Source organism: Eurosta solidaginis, chromosome 2 (assembly GCF_040869045.1).
Source record: "Eurosta solidaginis isolate ZX-2024a chromosome 2, ASM4086904v1, whole genome shotgun sequence".
NCBI classification, from domain to species: domain Eukaryota; kingdom Metazoa; phylum Arthropoda; class Insecta; order Diptera; family Tephritidae; genus Eurosta; species Eurosta solidaginis.
Genome location: NC_090320.1, coordinates 246305366 through 246325319, shown reverse-complemented (window position 1 = coordinate 246325319; position 19954 = coordinate 246305366). Strand labels below are relative to the sequence as shown.

General features: G+C 33.7%; 1 protein-coding gene across 10 annotated transcripts in view; it reads right to left on the bottom strand.

The window, feature by feature from the left end:
- spir (spire type actin nucleation factor) overlaps nt 1–19954 on the bottom strand; it is a 422518-nt gene that overhangs the window by 54905 nt on the left and 347659 nt on the right. For all 10 annotated transcript variants that reach the window (XM_067767511.1, XM_067767514.1, XM_067767513.1 and 7 more), the window contains 3 exons: nt 16890–17020; nt 13207–13318; nt 9244–9376 (listed from right to left, as the gene is read on the bottom strand). In XM_067767511.1, the coding sequence (XP_067623612.1) occupies nt 9244–9376; nt 13207–13318; nt 16890–17020 (376 nt within the window). The remainder of the gene's footprint in view (nt 1–9243; nt 9377–13206; nt 13319–16889; nt 17021–19954) is intronic.

Below are 19954 nucleotides of genomic sequence, written 5' to 3'. Positions count from 1 at the left end.
GCGAATCCTGTTTCTTAAGCAGCAGCGGCTCTGGCGGCTCCAAGTTCCATGGATCTGGGGGGTGGAGGGTGGGATAGCCTAGAAGGTTCAATGTGGCAATATTAAATCGTTCCCGAGACGGTTGGGCTTGTACCTTAATGTTGCTTGTTACCGGAACGTAGCGCATATATATTCGGCAAAGTGCCATCAATATTGATAACACTCTGCAAAACCCTTGGTGAGTGTCTTTATCACTAAAACAACAACAACAACAACAACAAAATTGGCTGAAAAACCCTTGTCGTGGAATTGTTTTCAACCTGATATCACTACTTCAAGAGATCTATGCAAGGCGATCGCTCTGGTGCTCAGGTCGTATACAGCTTCTTATGTCTCTTCCTCACTCTATAAAAATCCGTTCAGATGTCCTATGGTCTCATGAGTGCGTGTTTTTTCAAGCCACTTATACAACAAAAATAGATCAAGCCTTAAATTCAAAACTGGTCCAACTGATGTTCCGATGTTTTGAAATTGTACTAAAATCACAAGTTTCAAAAAAATATATTATAGGTTTGTACTGTCGTATGAACTCGTTCGAATAAGTAATCTACATGTTGAGACGACCGTGTTATATTGAAGTTGCAAATATCTGCAACCACCCCTGATAAACATTTTTCTGTCTTCAAATCGGTTTCTTCAAGTAGTTTGATTTCGTTCAGTATGGACGACACTCTATAAGCTATGACCAGCATTTACTGCTGGGTATATTGTACATCCCACTCTCTGTCAACGTTATTGGTATGAGTGTTGCACAAGCGCACTGTCGGCAAAGTCGACAAAATTAAATTCGAAAAAGCTCCTTTGCAATTTCTACCAGCTTATTCTGAGATTGAAATGTGAGTAGCAATTTAAAAAAGCGCCATCGACAATAAGAGCTTTTTATTGACGTCATACAAATATTGAACTTCCGTAGGAAGAGGAAATGCATGTCTATAATGAAGATATGCAAGTCCTTATGATCTCTATGTATGCATTTATGACGTCAACGCTTAAAGCACTGATTAGGAATATTAATGCAGGAATGTAGTTTAATATAGTTAATGAGAGTAGGTGTAAATGGCAGCACTTAGAAAGAATATAAATGAGCTTAGTGAACGGGCTAATTTATTAACTTAATTGATATAAGGAAATCACTTTAGTGGTAAGATAACTTTTGTTGTAATTGGTTTATTAAAACTCTCAGTTGGTATTCTGTTTAAAAATCTTTAGTATTAGCTCCTTTGGAACTCCCGAGAATACCGGAGTCTTGGTGTTACCTCCCTTCGGCCTAACTCCTGCTTCCACACTCGAAGTTGCCAAATTGACACTTTTCACGTCGTTGCTCTGTCCTGCATTTTTCGAATTATTGCTTTCGAGGTGGTATTTGCTTCCTAGCGATTGGGGTCTATATGTCCTGCAGATTTAGACCCACGTGTCTTCTCTGTGCGACTGGCCTGCCCTGGGGGCCTTGGGATTGGGTCCTTTCTGTCTTTTGAAAGCAGAATTGTCACATTCAGCCCAACAGTTGTAAAACCAAGGGTTTCCCACAGCAAAACACTTTACCTTATTAAACTATGAAGATAATTTTCGAAAACAATCGAAAATACTCAGGTGAAATTTTTCAAAATCTTCTTTCAAGTTTTACAATTTTAATTTGAATGCCTAAGCCTTTTTGTATGCAACCTGTGTAGATTTCTTTATACACTATAAACTAAAATAGGTTCGACAACAAAAATGTACACTCGATAATTTTCGGAAAATACTAAATGAACACTTAGAAATTTTCATGAAGATTTTTTCACACTTCCCAAGTGTTAGAAGTTTTTGGAAACGTTTTTGAAATTCAGTTACATAAATAAAAAATAAATGTAAGGCGCGATAACCTCCGAAGAGATCTAAGGCCGAGCTTCTCTTCCAATTTGCGTCGTGCTCCTCTTGATTTTTCCCTACAAATTGGCCGGACGGGACCTACATGTTTTTTTATGCCGACTCCGAACGGCATCTGCAAGGCAGATGAGTTTTCACTGAGAGCTTTTCATGGCAGAAATACAATCGGAGCGCTTGCCAGACACTGCCGAGGGGCGACCCCGCTTAGAAAAATTTTCTTCTAATTGAAAAATCTTATTTCTAAAATTTTGATGTTGCTTTGCCCGGGAGTTGAACCCAGGGCATACGGTGTGATAGGCGGAGCACGCTACCATCACACCACGGCGGCCGCCAATTCAGTTACATAGTTTTCGTTAAATAAAAGAAGAAAACAAAAAACCAGGCAATTACACGCAAATATATATGTGCAACCTTAAAAGACGGGTACCGATGCGTAAACGTAATTTTTTTTTATAAGTTATAAATTTACGAATATTAAAACACACAAATTACTGCTTATATAAGCATTTTAATAACTGCCAATTTATGTTTATCATTTTCGTTGCTATTTTCTTGCTCACAACTGTATTTTCAATGGAAATGTTTAAGCGATATGTATAAGGAAACCGAAGAAGATTTAATGAAGAGCTGTACGAGCTCTACGCAGACATCCACATAGTCCAGCGAATTAAAACGCAGCGGCTGCGCTGGCTAGGCCATGTTATGCGAATGAACGATGATGCTCCGGCCAAGAAAATGGTTCTATCGGAACCCGCCTATGGAAGCAGAGGTAGAGGGCGTCCCCCACTGCGTTGGAAGGACCAGGTGGAAAACGATTTAAACTCCCTTGGTGTGACCAATTGACGCCGGTTGGCAGAGAGAAGGAGCGACTGGCGCACCTTGTTGGACGGCCATAACCGTTTAGATGGTTAAGCGCCAATTAAGTACATAAGTGAGATATAAGGGAAAAACATTTCAACTGCAAGTTAATTTACTAAAAAGTGATAGAAGCTCTTTAGCGAAAAAGCATACGCTCGCCAAATTCATACGCTTCTTTACCCATAATACTACCCTTGGTGAGAACGTCTTCTTCTTTTTTCTCTTGCACCAATTGCTCTTCATTTTGTTGTTTTTTTTTCCTCCTACTATTTCTCATACTACTCAACTTACTCTACCTTTTCATATTCCTTCTGGTACTTCAATTTTTGTGATCCTCTCTTCGTGCTCTTAACTAGGGCTGTGAACTGCATCCGGATTTTCCACTATCCGGATAAACCGGTTATTCGAATAACCGGATAGCTAAGCAAAAAATCCGCCTATCTGGATATCCGGATTCATAAATGGGAAATCCGGATACCCGTATGTCCGGATACTGGAATATATAAGTTGAGTATATACATATCAGAATTGAACGAAGCAAACATCGAAAAATTATTCACAAAATATGTTTGTAGATTATTAATTAACGTCAAAAATTAAAAACCTACAATTTTACAAACAAACGAAAATAAGAACAGTGCCATTTGTTTATATTGTGAACAACGCTCTTAATTGATTTAAATGCCCTTCGAATTTATTGTTATTATTGTTAAATAAACATATATGGTACGTCAGTTTGTTGGATATCCAAAAATACGGTTATAAATCGGATCTTCATAAATCGGATATCCGGATAGCTTCACAAACGAATATTAACCGGATATCCATGCCGTCCGGATTTTATCTGTGTCAACGGATATTCGTATGGATGTCCGGATATTCGAATATGCGGATAGTCCCAGCCCTACTCTTAACCTACTCGCACTTCTCTATCCCTAAACCCTCTTAACCCTCTAAACTGCTACTTTATAATTTTTTCTTCCTCCCTTTTCCCCCTCTCCCTCTTTTTTTATCCATACTACTTTTACTAAGACGGCGATTCAACAAGATCATTAAGGCTTTCACATTTTTTATTTTAAAGTTGAGCAAATGTTTAACACTTTTTAGTTTTGCTGTTATTAAATTTAACTTTTTAGTCTCCAACAATTGGCTGGATTTTCGTCACAGTATAACTTACCTTTGGTTATTAATAATAAATTGTTGTCAATATATTAATCAGACGATATTTCCGAGCACAACTATATATAAAAAATTTGTTTTTGTAATCTCACAGCGCGAAAGTAACTGCATTACGACGTTGAAAAATTGAATGACAGCAGCACGAGAAAATGATGCTTCTGTTATGGCGAACAAGAAAAGACAGTACCAAACTATTATCACAAGTGATAACGAAAGCTTTAAAATGGAAGCATAAACTACTTGTCAAAACTGTGCTTGGATTAGTGTTATAACGCATACATGCAAGCGAGCATATAATTGCAGAGAGAGAAGTAGCTTTCGAAAGCTTTACCATATATTATATAAAATAATACAGAGAGAGCGCGAAAATTTACAAAGAAACACACACACAACTATTCGAATGCACTCGCAAACAAACTTGTAACACAAAAGTTTGTAAAGCGCCTAAAAGTATGTAAAGGAAAATGTTTACATTTTGTACTATCATGTTTGGTATTGGTGAAACGATTACACACCACAGCTCACAAATGCTAAACAAAAGAACAAAAGCTCTTTAAACAATAATGTCAATTAGGATGCATTTAAGTTCAATTTAAATTCCTAAAGTAAAAATTTGTGTTGCATTTATGAGGCGCTAACAGCAGGCAGTACACAGTTCAGCATAAAACAATAGGTGGTAACACATACATACATACGTACATGCATCGTTCGTAGGTTTAATATCTTATGGCTGCTGTAGTATACTCCAGCTGGTCGGTGTATTAAGGTTGCAGCTGTTGCTGATGGTAGGTTGCAACTACGACTGCCTTTAACAATGCTGATGTCAATGGCGGATAATCGTTTCAGGATTAAAGATTAATTTTAAGACAAATACTATATACATACGCATAGTAGCGAGCATAAAAGTCTATTTAAAGTTGTCGTAAAATTCGTATTGATTTTTAACAGTTTTTTGTTCGAGAGATGTTTCAGATTTTCTTCTATATAAAAAAACAAAGTTATGCGCCCTTCCTATGGATGACAATTTACACACTCTTTGGGAAAAAATTCTGCGAAATTATTAAATTGATTGCGCTGCAAAAGTGCATACTCAAACAAAAAAAAAAAAATTATTAATAAGAAAGTGCGAAATTTTTGTAAAATTTTGCCAAATTTTTGTGAATACGTTTTTGAGATTGGTCTGCACAGTTTCAGTTACAAAATTCATAGAGATCCTTCTCTAAATTATCGCCAAAAAATTGAGTTAACGAAATTTCATAAAACTTCCCCTGCTATTTTCGTGCTCGCTACTGTGTATGCTTGGGATGCACAGTGCGGGTGTCACAATGATATTACTTCTGTATTGACAAGATCCCAATCCTAAGTCTAATTGCAAAATAGTAGCATTTAAACACAGTAGAATAACCATTACTATGTTTAGTTAATTAGAAATAATACTTTATTGAAAATAATTGCTGGGAATTATTAATCGATTAATTAGTCTCATAAAATAATTAGAACAATTATTTTCAAATTTTAACCTTTCCTTTTTTTTCAATCAAAACTGACTGATTTAATAACTAAATCATTTTATTATATACTTTAATAGTCGGATTATTTCTACCCGATTGATTAACTGGTCTAATTAAGTAATTAATAGTATTATTTGAGAACTTATAAAAGGGAAATGATCAGATGATTAGGAGTTTTTAAAACTTATCAAGTAATGAGACTAATGTTATATTTAATTACATTTATTCTGACCATTTATATTTTGGTCTCAGGATTGGTTTTCCCAACACCACTTGAACTATTTGAAAAATTGAATAAAACTTTAAAATAATCAGATATTTTAAATAAAAGACAAATAAAAAATATTTGTTAAGAAATATTTTTAATTCATTAAATAGTTCATTTAACTCTTTAAATAAACAATTTTTGTATACTTTCATTTACATGATTATTACAAAATATATTTCAAAATAATTAGTTATCTGCTAATTAGTTCGAAAGTCCTCAAATAATTACATTTTTAATTAATCGTTGAATTATGTAGATTACACTTATATGTTCAAAGAAAATCAACCACATTTATAATATTTAGATAGCAAGATTTGATGCCGGTGGACTTACTGTTCTATTTATAAATTTGTTTTAAATATTTATATCAATTAAATATAATTTATACTTAGTCGATCAGTTAGTTTCATTAAATAACTAAGTTATTTGTTAATTTTCACTTGTTCGTTAGAAAAAATTTGTAATTACTCGCTTTTGTTGTTTTAATTTAATAAAAACGACAATTAGTTTATAGATTTTAATTCGTCGATTACTTTTTATTGGACTACTTTTTAAAAGAATTATTTAATGCCTTTTTTTATCTGATTATTTAAATTTTGAACCATGCAATTCAAAATTGAAAACATTTTTTTGACTTATTTTAAGTATTCTGATTTGATTCTATTTTTTTAATACAGTTCACTTATTTATTTGGTTTCAATGCCGATTTATTACCAATAGCTTTAAGTAAAGAAATGATTACGAATAATTTGGAGCTATTTCATTATTTGGTTTAATTAAATAATATTAGTCGATTACTTTTTTCAATCAATTCCTTGACTTGTTTACTAAGATAAATAAAGTTGTTATGTTATAATTGTTAAGTATATGATTATATTTAATTTTTTGTTTAAAAAGTTGAAATAAATACTAAAAAGAATTAATTGAATTTATCTAATTATTTATATTTTTAATTAGTTAATTTAGCATTCAAAATAATCATTTGATTATTTTTAAGTATACGATCATTGTTAACGAAATTATTTATTTGTCCAATCAAATAATGAATAAGATTTGTATTTTTGATTATTTGAATTCATTTATTTATTTTTATATGCTGATTTATTATAAATTATTTTAAGTAAATAATTTAAATAGTTTTAATAATTCGTTTATAATTAATTTGCGAATAAAGAAGTTTTAAATAATTCAGGCGACCTTCTGAAGACTTTTAATTACCTGATTTTTTTTAGCTGTTCGATTAATTAATCTAGTTGTATATACCAAACAATTATTTGTTTGTTTTTTATTTGCCTAGCAATCTGGACTTTTAATTTATTGCTTAAAACTTCGCATTCAGTATTAAAAAAAAAATTATTTATTTATCTGATTATTTATATTTTTAATTAATTAGCTGAGCATTAAAAACAGTCATTTGACTATTTTTTATATTCTGTTTATTTTTAGCAAAAAAAGTACATAAAATTTGTGTTTTCTGACTATTTTTCATTAATTTGTTGCTTAAAGAGTCCAATTCAGTACGGAAAAGAATTATTTAATGACTTTAAGGTGAGTGATTATTTATATTATTAGTTAGTTAGTTTAACTTTAAAAATGGTTATTTGAATATCTCTGTGTATATGATTATTTCCAACGAAAAGTTTGATAAGTGCAATTAAAAAATAAATAAATTTAGTTTTTTTTGTTTAATTATACTTTATTATTTGAATTAATTTATTTAAAATCTGTGTACTGATTTATTACAAGTAATTTATGTAAATCGTGAACAGTGAATTTTAATTATTTGTTTATATTAAGCATTGCGGAGTTCAATTAAATTATTGAAATGATCTTCTTAAGTCTTTTAGGTAATTGATTATTTTTCATTTTTAGTTTAATAAGTCTTATTCTGTGTTTAAAAAAATGATTTCATTGTTTCAATTTGCGTGACAATTGATTTTTGAATTTATTGAATTTTATTTAGTTTGCGAATGATTATTGTAAATTAATTGATTATTTGTGATTATTTGTTTAATTTCAAATGATTTCCCAATTTAAGATAATTGGCAAAACATCACGAAAACCTTTTTTTGCAAGCCAAAGGTCACATTTTTTTTAAAAATTGTTTTATTATAAAATGAGTTCATTGAAGTTAATTATGTTAATCAAATTATTCATTCCTGTGAATTATAATTTTACCGCTTTAGCTTAAACTTACTTGAACAATCAATTTCTATAGAATTGTTTTCTTAACTGCTGATAACAAAGAAAAAACCTCTTCCACTATTTATAAATGCAAATTTGACTAAAAATGTTGCTTCATTCTATAAACTCGAACATCGCTTGAATCGCTGTAAATCTTTCCCTGCCACACTATTTTGTCAGCTGAAAAATTGTACAGCAGCACCATTTTGTTGATCAAAGAGCGCAGATGCGCATGCGCTTAAGCGCTCAACCATGCCATTTTACAATTCTAAATCATGCTAAACATTGACCATATTTGGAACCGACAATCATGCCATTTTGTGGCAGCTTCATCAATGGTCAATAACATTTACAATTGCAAATATACTAACAACAAATATACACAAACAGGGGAAAAAATACATTCTATGTACAAATAAGTTGCTGCTCTCTGACGTGCCATTAGAATAAATAGAATGCATTGACCGGCAGGTTGGCATGCGCAATGGCGCATTGTTGCTTTTACCAGCAAACCAATCGACCGCAACCAACCATTGAATTGTTACATGAAGAAAATGTTGTTGTGTGCGGTACGTTTAGCATTTGTTGGACAAACGATTTGCCGCGCCCGAAATGAGCCAAATGAAATTCAAATTGCATGCAACGTTTTGTATGTTTGTATGTACATATGAAGTGGCATATAAAGCGATCTGCAACATTTGTATGCTGATCTGTGTCTACTTTGTAGGATTGCTTTTGGCTGGTTGACAGCAAGTTGTTCATTGTTTGCTAACCGAACATTGGTTTTACAGTGGTTAAGTCACTTTAAGCTAACTGTTGGAATTTCTTAAGCTTAATACAGTGAAATTGAAAGGAACAAATGAAAATTCTTTGTTATGCATGAGTAATTTTCGTAAATAAAGATAAGAAATCGTGAAGCTGCACAAGGAAAAGGGATTGTGCAAAGTTGTTGTTGATGGAGCTCTTGTATGACCAAACTTGGCTCCTTACATTCTACTTGCGCAAATGTTCGTGAGCGATGAGGAAGTTGGTGCTATTAACTGATCAGTGTCTCCAATATGAAATAGGGGATTTGAATTATTTTCAATAAATGTATTTTCTCAAAGCAATACCTAGCACTTGTTGTTGTAAAAGCTGTAAAAAAGTTGAGGAAGGCCAAACAGCAATAAATCTTTATTTTAGTATTCAGTTTTTTATAAAGTGCGTATTTGTCATGTTTCTAATGTTAGTTGTCTTGAAAAGGCAGTCTGTTTTGGCAGTGTTTCAGTTTTCAGTTTAAATTGAATCTAGTTTCAGTTAATATTTAATATATTTTGAAACAAATTTAAATTCACTTACATCGATCCTTGAGTTGTGGCGTTGTTGGCGGTTGTATGTGCTTTAGTGTTTGTCCTTTACGTATAGAGTCCATGAGTTGTTCGCGTGGCGATGGTGTACGTTTGATGGGTGGCGGAAGTTTACGTTCGGATGCCTGAAAGTATACCACATAATAAGTATGAGAGAGAGAGAGAGATAACGAGAGGTTGTATAGTAAATACAAAAAGTGTTCGGACCACTTAAGAAGGTAGATCTAACAACTCAACAGCAAAAATAGGAGATAGTCACGCAAAAAGACAGCTTCGCATTGCAGGTTTAATGAGTACCTCCGAACTGGTGCTAATCGGGCGCCATGAGCTTATAAGCTACACTTGTACCAAAAGCGCTGAAGTCTGAGATATATTTTAATTAACTCAATCAAGTGCTGTGATTATTTCAGAATCACCTACGACTGAAACAGTGTCGAAAGCGTTCGAAAGTTCTGCAGAGGGGAGCATGTGTCAGTTGAAAGCACTTCGAGTGGACGAAACTATAACTAGTATCGTCGGAGTATCGGAGCTGGTACGCTTTGCCACATTGCACTTTTTTCTTATATTAAAAATGCTACAAAAAGCTTTAGGAACAGTCTAATGATCCACCGCAAATGTGTCTAGATTGAAAGGATTAGCGGGAGGAATACTCCAGTGGTCTTCACTATGTAGTGAAAAGAAATTTTAATTATTATTGCTAATTTATATGATAACAACTCCTTTCAATTAGGTTAAAACTTGCTCTGTCGCTGATAACCACAGGGGATGACTAAAAAGAACACTTTGCACCTAGCGTGGGACTAAGGTCGTAGGGCAACGGGAGTTGCTTGGCTGATGACCTTGCAACTTCCGAGGTATTAATTTATACGCAAACAGTTTACAATTACCGGAAGTCTAGGCAAATATGAATAAAACGAGATCGAAAACGGTCTTAAAACGTTCTATCTCTAATATATAAGATATGTCTTACGTACGTAAACTTCTTTTCGAACCTTTCCGGAGATATTGGAGGCTGTAAAGACAATGAAATCAGACATGAATTCTTGCTTATTTCTCATAATTGCCGGATGTTATGCATAATTTGGTGCTTTAATATTAAGTTTTTAAAAGCTGAAACCAGTTGTTGTTATGGCTCCTTCGCCTCAAAAATGAATCAAGGACTTGAGATATGATAATTTGACCGAAGTGTGTCACATAAGCATTTAGTTGTCACGGTTTTGTCACAGCGGATGAAAGAAAGCTTGGAATAAATTGCCGTGACAAACAAACTCTGTCGATATCTGCACTTTGTTCGCAATCACACTAGTCAGTAATGGAAATCACATGCCTTATCACAGTTATCATCACAAAAAGAATTAGCTGTGGTAATATAAATCAATCACCCTGCGATTTGTACAGCGGCTAAGTAGTACTAGATGTCGCAGTCAATTGCTACATAGGCCTTTGCCAGAGCCTTAGATGTGGCAGTGCAAATCAAGGAATGAGTGATTTCTACTTTTATCAAGAGTCCCCTATATAAGGCGAAGTTACAAATGACGTTTACTTTATGTCGAAGACATAAAGCTTCCAGCTATTAATATATGGGAAAAGGGGTGGCCAATTTTTTATGATAACAATCATTTAAATTGAAATTAAAATGAAAAATTTAATTGATTGAATTTTTTAAAGTTTTCTAAAAACCATACCAGTTTTTGGGAACTTTTGAACTCATTGAAACTTTTTGTAAAGTCCGAACACTGAATGTAGTAAAGTCAAGTAAGACAGGAGACGAAAACAAAGATAACAGCGGTTTAAAAGAAAGACATTCACAGGAATTTGTGTATTGGAGATTGTTTCTTTAGTAAAAGAAGCAAAATTAAATTAAATGTGTTTTGCAGTTATTTGCACGAAAAAAACGAAATTACTTAAAAAAAAATTACTTCAAAAAGTTAAAAATTTGTATAAAAAAATGCTTTAAGGAACTATTTCCAAAAAAGGAAGACATAGTTTAATATAAAATAATTATCATCCTCAATCGCAACAATTTTTTTTTAATATTCAATAACAATAAATAAATAAATAAATAAATATTTATTATATTCAATAACAAAAAAAAAAAAAAAAAAATTACATAAAAAACATTTTTGAAAAACATTCACTGTTATTATTTATTATTTAAAGCAAGTGAAAGAAAAATTGTCCTTAAAAATTACTTATAATAAGAAAAAGTTGAGGCTGTTATTATTTAAATTAATAAGATTTATATCATCTCCAATTACAAAACAGTTTAATTTAAAGAAATCACCCCAGATAAACAATCAAAAAATTTTTATCCTTACATAAAATGAAATTAACTAAACACCCAATTAAAATTTCACTTAAAAAAATTTACTCTAATATTATTTAAAACAGGTAAAAGGAAAATATTCATTTTGTGTTAAAAAAAAATTTGACTTAAAAAAAATTTGATACCAAAAAAAAAAAAAAAAATATTGACTTAAAAAATGACTTCTAGGAAAGTAGAGGCTGTTATTATTTAAATTAAGTAAATAAAATAAATTATTTTAATTAAGCAAGTAAGTAAATTAATTTTCAATTACAAAAAATTCATTTAACAAAATCACATAAAAAAACACACTTTAAAAAATTTAGAGTGTTATTATTTGTAGTAAGTAACTGCAAATAATTTATCATACTCATTTAAAAAAAAGTTAACTTAAAAGAAATCAACTAAAAAATCATTTCAAAAGAAAATAATCATTCGTCCCAAAGATTTATTTCATTACTACTTTTGTTCCTGGGTTTTTTATTTTTATTTTTTGTTTTTGTTTTATTACCAATAATTTAAAAATCACTTAAAAAAAATACTGTTATTATTTTAAATGTGTAAATGTAAAACATTTATTTTTAATTTGACTTTCAATTCAATTAAACTTAAGTAAACAATCTAGTCAAAACATATTAAGAGAAAATTGCAAAAATGTGTAAATAAGCAAGAGTTAAGTAAATTCACTTAAGTAAAGCAGATCAATATTAACGTTGCGCGGATATACATTACCACTCACACAAAGAAATGTACTATAAGACGAAAGACTATTATTTTCATGAAATTACTTTGTTGGCATTGTGCGCTTACCTACAATAACGACAGGAAAGTGCAATGAAAATTGCCCATTTAACACTTTACAATAAAGCCAACAACAATGTACTAACATACTGTGACGAATTTTAACATCACTAAGGTGTACTATCATCTCTAAGCCGATACGGAGCAGTGACTTGTATGCACATAACCAAATTAATCATTATGTCTACACATATGTACGTACACGCAGCGGAGAAGCAACGCACAACCACATGCATATATCTGAGATACGTATGCAATGATTGTGCAAGTATTACTCACATATACACGCACATGGGCTATGAGAGAAGCTATAAAAACCGTGCATATGTAGTTATAACTGAGAAATTTATAGCTGATAACTAACTAGTAAATTCTGGAAATAGAAGCGCCTAGAAATATGTCGGCGAGCAAAACCGGACAGTATAAAAGCGGCAACAGTGAAGGCACGAGAATTAGTCTGATTTAAGCAAGCTATCAGTTGCGAAGTATAAGTGTTAATTATGAAGTACTTTAATAAAGGCCATTTTGCATTATTGAATAGTGGAGTTATTTATTCAACAGTTTAGTGATTCGAACGTTAGTAGAAGGTTGCAAATAAGAGGAATTGCACTAAATTCGTTACAATACTAAAGCAGACAATTTAGATTTACTAAATTAACAATAGAAATTGAAAAAAATTTAATTAAAAGCAACAAAATTGTGCCAAAATAAGCAATGAAATTTTCGATTTTCTAGAAGGATAAAAGTGCAAATAATTTTGAGGAGTGGATAGTAAAATGGACTTACAACTCGTATTACCAACAAACAGATATACTCAAATAAAGGTACAATGATCATCGTCTTACATACCTTTTTAAGTGGCGGCCGTGACCTGATGAACTCCAATATCATAGCGTGAGCATCTTTTTTCACGCGCGGCGGAATATCGCCATTCACCATTACTTTACGCAGTTGGTACTTTCTATGGATTACAGAAATGAAGAAAAAAAGGAAATTGTTAAAGTAAAAATAAATAAATATGTACGAGAGAGTAGATCGTATTACTAAACAATCTAAGTAAAAATCTCTTAAAGGAGTGAAAATTGCTTAAAGTACCACGAAAGGTGTTGGGTATTGTTGAGAAGATGAAAGCGATTTTATGAGGTCATTAATAACATGGCAGTTTGCCAATGGGTTTGTGAAAGATAAATGTCGAAATAGGTATTAAAGAAAAATTATAACTTAAAGAAAGTGTTACCGGTCTGAAATGAAAATTTGGCAATCGAACTTTGTGTGATATACGGTTGAGCAAGGCTGGGTATTGTCGCTTTTTTTTGGCTTTGATACCATGAAGTCAGCGCTAAGGCCGGTATCAACTCAATGAAGTAGCGGAATTGCGCCAAGCGAATTTGAAGCTCTGCTCAGTAATGTATTGGATTGTGTACCAGAGCTAGTGCTATCAGAATAAGGACTCACAAAGCAAATCAAATTTTTGTGTCAAAAATTAGTTTATTAGAGTTATTGGCGCTACTAGCGCCATTGAGTTAAATAAAAAGCGTTAATTTTTTAAATTGAGTTAAAATAAAAAGCATTGTTAATACAGATTATAAACCAGATGAATTTCTTTATATTTAGGTTATCAGGTTTTGATAGCAGTTGTCGCTCGCTTGATAATGCCCTTAGCAGTTGTGAGTGAAATCTGTGCGCGATTGAGTTGAAGTATTGTCGGTTGATGTTTTGCAAAAGTAACCATCATTCCCTGCGTTTTCTAGCTGCGTATCACGCTTAACTCTCACTGGAACATTCTGGATCATTGAAATACTTCAGAAGCCAAGTTATTGATATTTTTGTACATACAGAGTTGTGATAGCTGTTTTTTCATTTACATTACACATTACATAAAAGGCAAAAGGCTTATGGCCAAGCAGCGACATCTATCTTTGAAAAAGCCGGCTTATTAAGAGAAACGTGTCCAACCTGAAAACAAGAAACTAACAAAATTAACATGCTCACAAATTGAACCAGATATCTATCTCGATCTATCTGGCTTAAATCTTTTTTTTTTGCATTTACGCGCAAAATTGTTTATCTGCGCCGGATAATCACTAAAGGGAAAGCCTTTTTAATTGAACGGTTTTATTTAGGTTGACTTGACAGGCTGCACGGCCGTTGTGAACGAATTTTGTAATTGAAATTTAAGTAACTTCCCGATAAGCTACAAGCTTGAAACTTGGAATATAGTTCAGAACCGGATGACAATGTATTAGTAAAAAATCGCCGCTAGGTGGCGCAAGGATCGAGATATTCACAAAAATCGTATTTGTGGTCCGATTTGGTCCATATTTGGAACACATAATACATACAAGAATAGAAAGCGACCTATGAAAAAAATTGCCGCTTGGTGGCGCAAAGATCGAGATATTCAAAAAAATCGTATTTGTGGTCCGACTTGGTCCATATTTGGAACACACAATACATACATGAATAGACAGCGACCTATGATGTCCGATTTGGCTCATAAAAAAAAAAAATAAATGTAAGGCGCGATAACCTCCGAAGAGATCTAAGGCCGAGCTTCTCTTCCAATTTACGTCGTGCTCCTCTTGATTTTCCCTACAAATTGGCCGGACGGGGCCTACATTTTTTAAGCCGACTCCGAAATGGCAGAAATACACCCGGAGCGCTTGCCAAACACTGCCGAGGGGCGACCCCGCTTAGAAAAATTTTCTTCTAATTGAAAAACCTTATTTCTAAAATTTTGATGTTGTTTTGCCCGGGTTGTGAACCCAGGGCATACGGTGTGGTAGGCGGAGCACGCTACTATCACACCACGGTGGCCACCTCATATTTGGAACAAATATTACATACAGTCCGGTAGCAGTGACCTCAAAATATTTTGGAGTTGGAGGAGGGACAAGCATACGTTGCACAGAGTCGAGTAAAGTGTTTGGAAGGATTATGTATTGAGGACTTAGGTTGTAACAAATTGTCAGGAAAGATTCCTTGTAGTAATGAGTCACTAAATGAACTAAATAGGATGAGAAATGATAGGCAATTAAATAAAGACTAAAACCTTGAAAATAAAATAATTAAAAATAATTTTTAAGTTAAACGGTTTTATTGAAAACAATACTTACATGAAGTAATAATAACTCCTCATCAATCTAGGGCGTTGATCAGACAATTAAATAAAAGCGTTGGACGCATAAAATTTCTATTGATAGTCAGATATCTTAGGTTAAGTGGTAGCACGCCGGTTAGCGAACGCTCGATTAGATAACATTGAGGTTCATTTTCGGATAACATAAGATAATGGTGACATAAGCAACAGATACTTAGAGAGTAACTGACGTCGTCGATCCTGCCAAAAATTCTAGAGAAACTTAAGTAGACGAAGTACTTTCGTTTAGATCTAGATCTAGCAAGAGTTCGATAGTAAAGCATTAAATGATTCGATAATTCCACCTATATATATAGTATATTTAGGAGTTCTTCAGGAACTGGAATTGGACAGTGACCCGTCAAAACCTCACTCACTATTGATAAATGAACCTTGGTGAACAAAGCAATATCGGCAGACTGCTTACTATCTACGTCCCGCCAGGAGGATGATAGAGGCAATATCCCCAGCACCTGCTAAGCTGCCTCGAGGCCCTTCTCGTAATAATCTATAACTATCTATATTCGGCTCAATTCTACACATATAAGATAAGAGATAGGCGTGACAGTTACCCGGAATACTGCTACGGTTCTGGACCCAGATGATTGCAATCTCAAAAGAGTTTGACACAAACGCAACTCGTTTGAGCACAATACAATTATTTAGAGCTTCACAGCTTCTCTAACCTAATTGTCTACCCCACCTACTTGAGGCGAGTTCTGTTTCAAATATGAATGTATAATACACATATATAGCATGCAAGGCCATGACGACTCCAAGTACCTCAACACCTATAACACTGTCAAAAACCTTCGGAATGTGTCATTATTATTAAAACAACACAAAGTCAGGCAGTCCCAGACCACCATCGATCACATCATTATTGAACTCAGGGCTTTTCAGCTCGCCATTTTAGTAGTTGTTTAGTCTCCTAGTTGCAGAGGCACTGATATCATCGCAGCCAACACAGCCTTTAACGCTGAAACTTGTTCTTGGTATGCGCTACAGTGACTAGGAAGCATAAAATTGTGGCTTAGATCGAGCTCCAGGAAGTTTATACAGGAGGAATTCGTCACCACACAACCTGTCTATGATAGAGCCGAAGTTGCTAAGCATTTTGGAATGCCCGAAGTGAGAAAGCCCATAACCCATGTCGCGAAGTCTGATAAGCGAGCGGGTTGCTGCCGCGTTTCCTAAAGGCTTCGTTGGCTAGTTTATGACATGCTGAAGAATGAAACGGCTACGGTTAATTAAGTATGCAAATTGTTACACCATTTTGGCAGCGGAGGTAGGAGACCTTTACTGCTTAGGTAGAACATATTTAGAATTGTTCCCGCTTGGCGCCCTAAATTGACATCACTTATCGCTACGTAGGAATGAGTGATGAACTTACTTTGTTCTAATGTCCTCCATGAGAATTTCATATGGTGTTAGCTCGTATTCAATTGGTGTGCGTGAGTAATTATTCTTCTTCAGGCGAACACCACGACGCAGCTCATCAATTACTTGAACCCAAAAACGTGCCTGAAAGAAAAATGAAATATATTTAAATTATTTTATCTAATAAGAGCAGTTTTATCAAAAACAAGTGGTCAAAAATTTAAAAAATTGAATTTATTTACATATGATAGGTAATATTTCATGCTAATAAAGTCCTAGGGAAACTTGTAAAATTTTTATAAAAAAAGAACAAACAGAAATTATTTTATGCAAGCAAAAAAAATTGTGATGAAACATTTTTTTTTTTCGCATGCAAAATTTTGTGCATTTCTAAACTAAACAAAAATAATTACAAAGAATTAAACGCTAGGCTTAAAAAGCACGTACTTGTAGAGCTCTCCATATTTCCAGCTCATGCTTGAAAATTAAGGGGAAAATGTTGTAAAATTTTTTATAAAAATCTTGTATGTGGTAAAAATATGTGCATGGATCGGAGGTGGATACATAGCTACAAAAAACCAAATAGCTAATTTCTGCTAAGATAGCCTAGCCTGAGCAAATATTTATCAAGTTTTGCCTTAAGGAGGCCGGCTGTTTGCAGTATGGGAACTTCCTTACATTTTAAATTAGAAAAAAATTCTGAAGTTATCCACATACGCACAATGAAAATATACGAATTTACTTAGCTAGGATATGTCGATGAAATCAATGTAGATGACGGGGGAGCACATCCCCCCAGCGGGTTAGGGGGTCTAGGATACACCCGCGGCAGGTATGCCTGTCGTAAGAGGCGACTAAAATACCTAAATGATGGAAGGGATTGCCAGCGAAATTTATTACTTTTTCAAACCAATTGTCAACCTCATCAATCCGTGGCGAATCTTGTTTCTTTAGCATCTTAGGCGACCCTAAGTGCCTCATGGAACACGCAGGTGTACACACGCAGGTATACATATAGAAATCTTATGTTAACTAGTGCTAGACCGCGGGACTTATTATGTGACTCGATTCGATTCGGATTTGAAAAAAAAAAAAAAAAATTGTATGTGGTTTGACAGCTTTCGAATCACATTTCCATTTGAATCGAGTAACATAATAAGGCCTCAGGGGTTAAATTAAAACCACCACAAGTTAGCTTTACTGAAAAAAAATAATTTTAGTGTTTTTGAAAGGAGCTCCGTCCGCTTCTTATCGGTTATAACCAACACCGAAAAGCTATTGATTTATCATCGGCTTATTCACTATAGCGAATTATTATAGTCGAGCGATCCGTTTTTTATCGGTTTCTTTTTGGTTTCCTATCGGGTTACAGACTTGTCATCAACTTTATATTGAAGTTTCATAGACATTTCTCTCATAACAAACGGAAGATCCGTCTTTAACAAATTGATAAAACGCCGCTAACAAATTGTTAACCCTCAAATAAGAAATCGGTACTTTTCGATGGCAAATCGATATATTTTAGGTTAACAAATCGATAACTTTTCGATAGTAAATTGATTACAATTTGACAAGGAATTGACGTTATGATAACATATCGCAAATTTTTCGATATAGTCGATACCTTTTTTAAAAATATTCGATAAATTTTCGATAGTAAACCGATAACTTTTTGAAAAAAAATTGATACAGTTTCGAAAGCAAATCAACAGGCTTTCGATAGTAAATCGATAGCTTTTTGGTGACAAATAAATTAGTTTTAGATGACATATAGAGAATTTGTTGATAATGAATCGATAACATGCCTATAACAAATTAGTAAACTTTGGTAAAAAAAAGATAGCTTTTTGAAAATATAACGACAATTTTTCTATAAATAGTCGAAAGCCTTTCGCTAATAAATTGACTACTTTTTAATAGTAAACTGATAGCTCGTTGAAAAAAACCGATAACTCATGGCTTTTGTGATCGATGCCATACCCTTCGGGGCCTTTCCTCTTCTTTCACTTTACTTTATTTGCTTCGTCTTGATGTAGCGAATACCCTTACGTTTATAAATAAACTAGCACACCCGGCAGACATTGTTCAGCCCTAAATTTGATCTATCTGCATAATAACCTTTTTCCGTCTAACTATGCCCAAATGGCTATGTGGGCTTTGAGCACCCATTTTCGAAAACTTTGTATTCTTTATTCGTCTGGATCCTTAATCTGAAAATACAACTGAAAAGTATAGTCCTCTCTCGACAAACAAAAATCACGCTCTACAAGTCGATCGTCATACCTGTCCTGATGTATGGTTCGGAGGGATGGGCAGTGTTGGGAGAAGATGCGATAACTCGTTGAGTCTTTGAGAGAAAAGTTTACCGGAAGTTTTATGATTCTGTCCGTGATACCGACTGCGAGTATCGGCTAGGTCATGTTTTGCCAAGCAAGTATTTCGTTTGACACCGGAGTTTGGAAGGTGAGAAGGGGGGAGATCTCCACTGAGTTTGTACGGGCAGGTGTACGAAGACTTGGTCCCGATTGGCGTCAGCTATCGCGAAACAAGGATGGGTGGTGTGACTTGTTACGAAATGACCGAAATCGCTTCGGTGGTTAAGCGCCAATTAATGATGATGCCAGGAATACGTGGAAAATGTTTATATGGATCACCCTGTTTATCTGAAACAATTTGCAGTTGCATTTGCATGTTCAATTTTTCTAGGGATATGAGTGACTGCCGATTGGAACACACTAAGTAAGTGTATAATTTAAATCATTGGCTTCGACTTCGCTAACCAACCGACTAAAAGAGTTGACAAAATTACACGCTAAAACACGGAAAGGTATGCAGCACTAGCGGGAAAAGAGAATAATCATATATATTATTTCTAATTACTGTTTTCATGTACGGGTCCCCCTTTCGCTCTTATTTGGAATCCAAATCTATAAATAATGTCTTGGTTGTAAAGATGGAGATTCGGGCTTTAGCGAGCTTTGGGCAATTTTGGTCGTAGTGCTTTTGTTTAGCTATATTTTATTAAAATAAATTTGTGAGCACACAAAGAAATCTATTTGTACTATGGCACTATTGTAA